At 34.0% G+C, this 7,474-nt stretch overlaps 1 protein-coding gene across 2 annotated transcripts; it reads left to right on the plus strand.

Annotated features, from left to right (window-relative positions):
• The first annotated feature begins 4,499 nt into the window (after nucleotides 1-4,499).
• Nucleotides 4,500-7,443, plus strand: Atf-2 (Activating transcription factor-2). 2 transcript variants are annotated; one of them, XM_070312880.1, is made up of 7 exons: nucleotides 4,500-4,797; nucleotides 4,912-5,005; nucleotides 5,088-5,230; nucleotides 5,366-5,694; nucleotides 5,896-6,103; nucleotides 6,176-6,515; nucleotides 6,750-7,443. In XM_070312880.1, the coding sequence occupies exons 1-7, from the start codon at nucleotides 4,747-4,749 to the stop codon at nucleotides 7,154-7,156; spliced, it is 1,572 nt and encodes a 523-aa protein (XP_070168981.1). In that variant the 5' UTR covers nucleotides 4,500-4,746; the 3' UTR covers nucleotides 7,157-7,443. The 2 variants fall into 2 exon arrangements, with proteins under 2 accessions (XP_070168981.1, XP_070168982.1); XM_070312881.1 differs by having other exon boundaries at nucleotides 6,209-6,515.
• Nucleotides 7,444-7,474: the final 31 nt, after the last annotated feature.

The following is a 7,474-nucleotide window of genomic DNA, read 5'->3' on the forward strand; positions in this document are numbered from 1 at the left end:
TTCTCTCCTTGGCCGTCAACGATGAATGTGCGATCCACTGTCATTCGCCAATTATGTTCGATGGTTTTTGATCCGGCACCGGATCATTTTGTCGCCTCTGCCGCGATTTCACCTTGAAATCAGAATTTTCCGGCGTGCTGTCTATCTCGTGTCGTCGCTGCTCTATTAAAAGCGCAAAAAAAAATACTCAAACGAAAAAGAGCATCGTGTCTTTTTTCAAGTTTTTTTACGCAGCGCGACCCGCTCGTTACAATCGGGCGAAATAAAATTTGTTTTACAATCGCGCAAGCGTTCCGTTTAATCGAACGGCCACGAGTTCAAAGGGAACTCAGTAATACCCGGTGGATCTCGATGGAAAGTGGTAATTGCTAACCGGAACCGTGAAAAATCCACCTCGTAAAACATGACCAGATTTTAGGAGGGAGTTGGTTTGTAAATTTTTTTTTTTATTGCAATGATTTTTGCGAGTGTGCTTCGTATTATATAATAATGCTTTATTTAATTTTTTTATTTTTCAGAGACTTATAAAATTAGATCATTAGATTATTATAGATTGTAAAATTTACATGAGTCTATTAATGTGTTTGATATTTGAATCCGGCCATCTTATTCTCGATCGTCTTGTACGAAAATCATGTACTGTGTTATCTCGTGATGAGAATCAGACAATTGTTTCACGCGAAAGGATTAACAAAGAACATAATGACTTGTCCAGAATTTTTTTATTCTGTCATTTCTTATATATAACGTAGAATTTTTTTACTAAACTATATATTATCATATTCAGTTTTACATATCTTAAAATTAGTAATATATAAATTTTGTTTATATTTTTCAATTGTACAAGCACGCATCAATTGCACGCGTTGACGAAATAAGATATGTAGATTACGCGTGACCACGTTTCTAGCGTTCAAAAATATGACGTTCAAAAAATTAAAGACGATAACAACGGACTCGCTCATCTCCGGTTTCCCTGTCGATGTTGGCACCCGGGGACACCTTCGTCTATATCCTCGGTCCGTTCCTCAACAGCGTACCGTAAACGCGAGTTCACCTTAGCGTGTCCAAGACGTTCGCGTACAGTCCGACACAAAAGTGGGACACGAAACCAGGCCACCGAGACAAGTGGCACGCCTTTTAGTGCTTCGTAATGTTCAGTCTACATGCGGAACCAGGCGCGCGCGAGCTCGGTGCTGTAGCCCCCTCCCCCCCTTTTTCCTCCTTGGGGTTATTAGTGAAAGTTAGCCGGTAACTTTCGACTTTGACAACGACGGCGATTCGCCATGGTGAACGCATCCGTAGTGTCCCTGGCGCACTAGATTACGTTTAAGAGCATCATTTTAGAAAAGTGTCTTTTAATCCTTTTTATGCGAATAATAAAAAATATTTAATTATTACGGGTATTTATTTGAAATCTATAAATAAATATAAATATGTGACGTATATATTTATTTTATTAATTTAATAATTCTAGTTTTTTAATATTAATTAGATTTATTATGGTTGGAAGTGTCATAGTTGTAAAAAAAAAACCTTTTATTTCGTGGAAATATAATAGAAAGTATGCTCGTGAAACATTAATATGTTTCGCGTAATATCGGTTAAAAAAGCTTGCTCCAATTTCGATAAAGAATTTCGACTAATTCGCTTAAGCTTAAATGATACCCGGCGAAATTGAAAACGAAGGAAAGAGTGAAATATCACTTTCAACCATCATGCCGTAAGTTCCGAGTTAAAACTCGTACACGGGCTCGCCATTGTTTTTGACCGCTCGACTTTCTTCATGCTCTCCTCTTACCTAGTAAATAAAAAAAATGGCATCACGCGCGCATATCTAATATATTCAGTCTAGTTTTAATCTTTACCATTAATTATATGTCCAATAAAAGAGAGTCTGCTCTTGTATTTAAGAGAGAGAGAGAGAGAGAGAGAGAGAGAGAGAGAGAGAGAGAGAAACTATTTTTTATATCTTATTAGAAAACACATTATTTAAATAATTCAAGCGCGCATGGATTTTCTACAAACTTTTGATCAAAGATCCGAACCGCGACTTAAATACGCGAAAAGAGAAAAGATACAGCGAAGCACGTGGGGAACTTTAATCAATGTCACGTAGCAAGGGCACTTTCACGAACGAGCGGGCAGTTGCATACATCGTTGCACCGACGAGGACGGTTTTTCCGAATCGATCGTCACGTTCTAAAGCTAAAGAATTGTATGCACGTGCGGTGCGATGCGATCAACAACCTCACCTGGATTTTTATCAAGATCAAGGCCGACAGCGTGTTTGAGACTGTCTGCGGAGCACGATATAACACTCGAAGAGATCGGCGAAAGGGCTCGTGCTTTTTTCCCGATTCGATCGATTTTCCTTTATCACAGATCGATATATGCACCAATAATTCGCGCCTGTATTTATCTATCATAAATTTATATATCGCATACATTCATTAATTCTATACAATATGAGCGCAATGTATTCGTACACTCTTGTACAATGATATCAAAATTACACACGCACATTTAAAGACTCGGTCACTTTGCAGAAGCGTGTGTTTTTTCGGAGTGAATTCTTCACGAATATATGTTTTTATCGGTACGAGAAAGTTCTAACGTTACTTCGAGATTTTATTTGTTTGAAGTATTTGTGCGACGAGATACATGCATCACCGTTTATATCACGTTACAAGCCAATGAATAGAGCACCTTGACACACAGTTGACTACTGATGAGGAACAGAAACAGCATCCGAGACCACTCTCTTTGGCCTGTCCTCACTCTCTCCAGATAGGTCCAAGGCGCCCAAAGCGTTCCTTTTCTATCTATCCCCAGTGAAATTACGACGAACTGTAATAAGAGTCTCTTACATCCGTTCTTTCGAGATAAAAAAATATTCGACGAAAACGTCACTTTCTCCGCAACTGTTCTTCTCGCCCTTTTTCACTTCATATTAAATTTTTTCTAATTAATTTCTTTCTTTATCTTTCTTCAATTTTTTTTTTATTTAACAATCTTATTGCAAAATTGTAAATACATATATATATTTGAATCTTTTGATCATACAGTCGCATCACTTATACATAATATATTTATCTTGCAGATCTCGAAGTCAACAATGTATGTTCCACAAAACACGATTTTATTTAATTTAAATTACAAATGCTTGCGTGCATTTGATATGGTTTTTTTCTTGTTAGAGGGTGTAATTATGATAATACGTATCACATCGTTCACTATCCGTGAGCTTGGTGATTCTGAAACTTACTTTCACAGAAAGCTATAATCGCACGAGATAATTTGTTTTCTTCCGCGCGAGATTTCACTTCGAAATCTCGTTATTTCTCGTTGTATATTTTTTCGATCAATACATAATTCTTTGCAATTATTCGTTTGCAAGATAAATACAAATTAGATTTTTTAAAGATTCTAGCTCTCTCAGTCATATATACATCTAATCGTAAAAGCATAATTACATCTTTTATGTCAATGCGATAGAATCAAATCGAATGTAAATTATATACTAATTTTTATTACATCAGACTTTTATGTAATTATTTATCGCTTGATAATTTATTTTGATATACATAATCGATAACGTCAAAATTTTCATTTTATCTATATTTTATATATTATCGTTAAATCGTTGAAAAGAAAGATGCGCGTATATTTTTCATTACTTTCGAACGAAGTGTCTATGCAACTCGCTATGTAACAACATGACATAATGCATAATGAAAAGCCACGCATAAATTTACAAACGTCATTACCAAGACACTTCAGGCCGGTATTCTATGTCATTACTATGCTGCTATTTCTATGCCACTCTAATACATTTCACAATTTTTATGTATTCAAATTTTGTATTCCGCGCATATCTCTGTGTGTGTTTTAGAATCAATATAAATAGGAGAGATCAGTGTTTAATATCGAGAAATAAGATAATATTATTATTTTTTTTATGAAAAATATTTACACACGCGAGTATAACGAGTTGAAATCATTAGCCAATTAATATGAATATGCGTCAATTAAAATATTATTTTATAACTGAGAATTAACAGATAACATTAATAAATTATGTATAAACATCTACTTGTTATGCAAATGACGTTGATTGTTTTTCGTGTGTTGTTAACACGTTAACTTTGTAATATTCAAATATATATATATATATATATATATATATTTATTATTACATTAAATTTATTAAATAATTTTATGTTGAAGACTTATTGATAGATGAAATTTTAAATATTTTGTCTCTGAAAAATAACAAGTATAAAAATATATAAAAATAAATTAAATAAAAAAATAGATTAAATAGAAAAGATATAATATTAAGAAAATATATAAAAGATTGTAATATAGAAAAATATTTGAATATCCATCTTGATAAGATAATACCGACTACAAATTGTTCATTCCTTCCCACTTGTTCCTTGTATAAGATGGCAGCACGTATCTGTCAATAGAGCCAGTGTCAAATAGCGTATCAATATGGCTACAGCTGATTCCGAGCGAAAAAAGCTCCCGAACGCGGCCCGAATCTTGTGTATCTGCAAATGTGATTCTATTAGTTATATCGAGGTTAATTAAATTAAATTATATGGTGATAGAGATATTCGTAAAGAGCAATTATTGATCACATTCTTTAACTGGGAGTATATCTCTGTATTCCGAAAATTATTGTGCTGCATCTAAAAGAAATCCGGAGTACACGGAATTTACCAAAACATATCCGCAATGACTGATACAGAGAAGCTCTTTGCTTGCTCCATATCAGGCTGCAATATGGTAAGCGACAACTTTCTTGCGCTAAAAGAAATGAGTTATTTTAAAAATGGTTAAGAAAATTATTATAAGTATAAGAAATAATAGAACTTTATTCTTTTTATTTCCCATTTACAGAGTTTTACGAATGAGGATCAATTAAGAATGCACAAAAAAAAGCATGACATGATGCTTAATCTTGGAAATAATCCTAAAAGCGCTGGATTTGTTGGTAAGATATATTTGACAACTTGAGATTTATGCATATTATATTAAAGAAAATAGATGTATTGAAAGATTAATTTACAATGTAGCAGATCAAACTCCAACACCAACAAGGTTTTTCAAAAATTGTGAGGAAGTTGGTTTATTTCAAGATCTTCAAGTCAATCCTTTCGAAGAGACATTTCGAAGAGCTGTTGAGACTGGAAATACAGGCACACTTACAGTTCCAGAGGTACGATAAGAAATGTACACTTGTCAAATATAATTCATAATATATAGATTTTATAAAACTAACTTACATTACTCTTTTTTGTAGAAAAAAAGCTATACCAGAAATATGTATATGACGTAGAATCATTTTTTGCAGGTTGGAATTGCAGATGATACACTCCATACTCCACATATTTTTCCTTATATATCAGATGTATTACCTGCGAATAATCAAATCCTTTCTGAAGACCACGTTGAAGATTGCTCTTCAACCGTATCTCTTATCGAAAAAACAGAGGAGAGTAATACTATAAAGTCGAACGAATGTAACAGTATTAAAATAAGTACAAATGAGACGCAGGAATTGACAAAAGATGCAAACATTACGTCCGCGAAAAATAGTGTTCTTGCACCAAACATCATTGTCTCAGATACTAATACACCTGTAGCGTCTAAGCTTTCGCCGACACAACTTTCGTCGCATCTGTAAGAATTTTCTTTTCTTGTTATAAAATTTTCACACATTTTATTACAAGTAACATTAAGTGGCTTAATAGAAAATAAGAGAAATTAAATTTTTTTATATTTTACGAGTTAATTATATGATATATTTTTTAATCTACAAATATTTAAAATTATTGCGATGGTATTTTCCATAATTAACAAAGCTAGGATTCTTTTGCGAAGGTCCATCAATGGCGAGGAGGTACAACTGTTATTAAAAACGGCGGATGGTAAATTGATGCAACTATCTGCAACAGCAGTGTCCGAGTCTTCCAATGTGGCCAACGTTAAACAGCAAACCGTCGTTATAAAAACCGAACCGGCTCTGCGATGCATAGTAAAATCGGAATCCAAGAAAACTATGATTTCTAGATTATCCTTGGCGAAAATGGTAACTTATAATTAAGTTGTACCACGATATAATTCGCATTTCAAGATGAATCTCTTAGAAACTGCATTACAGAAGCTGAAACAAACCTTATATAAAAACGCACAGAATCAAAAACCGACAGAAGAAAACGCAAAAATGGATCCGATCACTATATCAAGAAAAGAAAATGTCAAGAAAACAAACGATCAGGTTAAGAAGAAAGATATTCTCGAGCGCAATCGTGCCAGTTCTATGCGTGCGCGGGCTAAAAGAAAGGCGTGGATTCAAGACCTCCAGAGAACAGTCACTAACGTAAACGAGGCGAATGCAGCTTTGCAAATGGAAGTGAAGGCTCTACGATCGGAAGTGGCGAAGCTGAAGACTCTTTTGTTAGCGCACAAAGATTGTCCGATTACGAAAGCGATGCAAAAAGGCAAGTTGTTAATGTATTATTTGATTTTACAAAATTATTGTTGGTTTTCTAAAAATTGTCACATCGCTAATTTAACATAAAATTTTACATGTTTCTTTTTAAAAATATTCTATTCTTATCCGTGATGTATATGTATAAGGAGATAGCAAGAAAATTTGTTTTATTAAATATAATTTTAAGTAATAATGTAATAACTCAATTAATCTTAATTTTTCAATTAATTTTAATAATCAGGAAACGGGATAGTTCTTGGATCCAAAATAATATCAGTTAATAATCCGGATATGTTGACGATGCCGATATCGGTTAATAGCATTCCCGTAAAACGATCAGGCTCTTACACGGAAACTCCGAACATGCCAATGAAGAAATCTGCTGTGTCAATAACAAAGAATCCAGTAATCTTCCCGAAAGTGGATTGTGGTACCGCAAATCTCGCACTTCCGAACGCGATCATAAAAAGTTTGCCGACATTGAAGATCGTGGGGGTTAATCAGTTTTTGCCGGAGAAGCCCGAAGAAACGAAGCAAATACTTATCGTGCAAAATCAGCCGAGGAAATTGTGCGAGGCTAGGCAGGTCATTCAGATTAATCCGAATTACGAGATGGAAAACGCGGCGTCTAAAAGTACGGGAACGTAACTAATCGCTCTCGAAAACGTTCGCGCGTTGGTAATTGACAAAACTCTTTGCGATTAGCGAATGACTAGAGACTATCATTTAGTCGAATGAATCGATTTTATGAATTATATCATCACGGAGAGTAAAGTGACGTCCATGAAAAATTTTATTTTATACGCTTTTGACAAGTTTTTTTTTTAACTTCTAAAACAAGTCTATATAAGTTTTATCAGATTTTAACTGTTAAATTATGTGTTGGACAAATAATTATTTAATATAAAGCATAGACTGATGTAACAGATTTGTCCTTAATAGTACTCTGCGTTGATACCACTGCTT

Source organism: Polyergus mexicanus, unplaced genomic scaffold (genome assembly GCF_030449975.1).
Source record: "Polyergus mexicanus isolate NDT 795.1 unplaced genomic scaffold, iyPolMexi1.0 SCAF_23, whole genome shotgun sequence".
NCBI classification, from domain to species: domain Eukaryota; kingdom Metazoa; phylum Arthropoda; class Insecta; order Hymenoptera; family Formicidae; genus Polyergus; species Polyergus mexicanus.

Coding starts and splice junctions, on each gene's coding strand:
- Atf-2 (XM_070312880.1), top strand. CDS start 4,747: ATGACTGATACAGAGAAGCTCTTTGCTTGCTCCATATCAGGCTGCAAT. Junction 5,231..5,365: donor GCACACTTACAGTTCCAGAG/GTACGATAAGAA, acceptor CATTTTTTGCAG/GTTGGAATTGCAGATGATAC. Junction 6,516..6,749: donor TACGAAAGCGATGCAAAAAG/GCAAGTTGTTAA, acceptor TTTAATAATCAG/GAAACGGGATAGTTCTTGGA.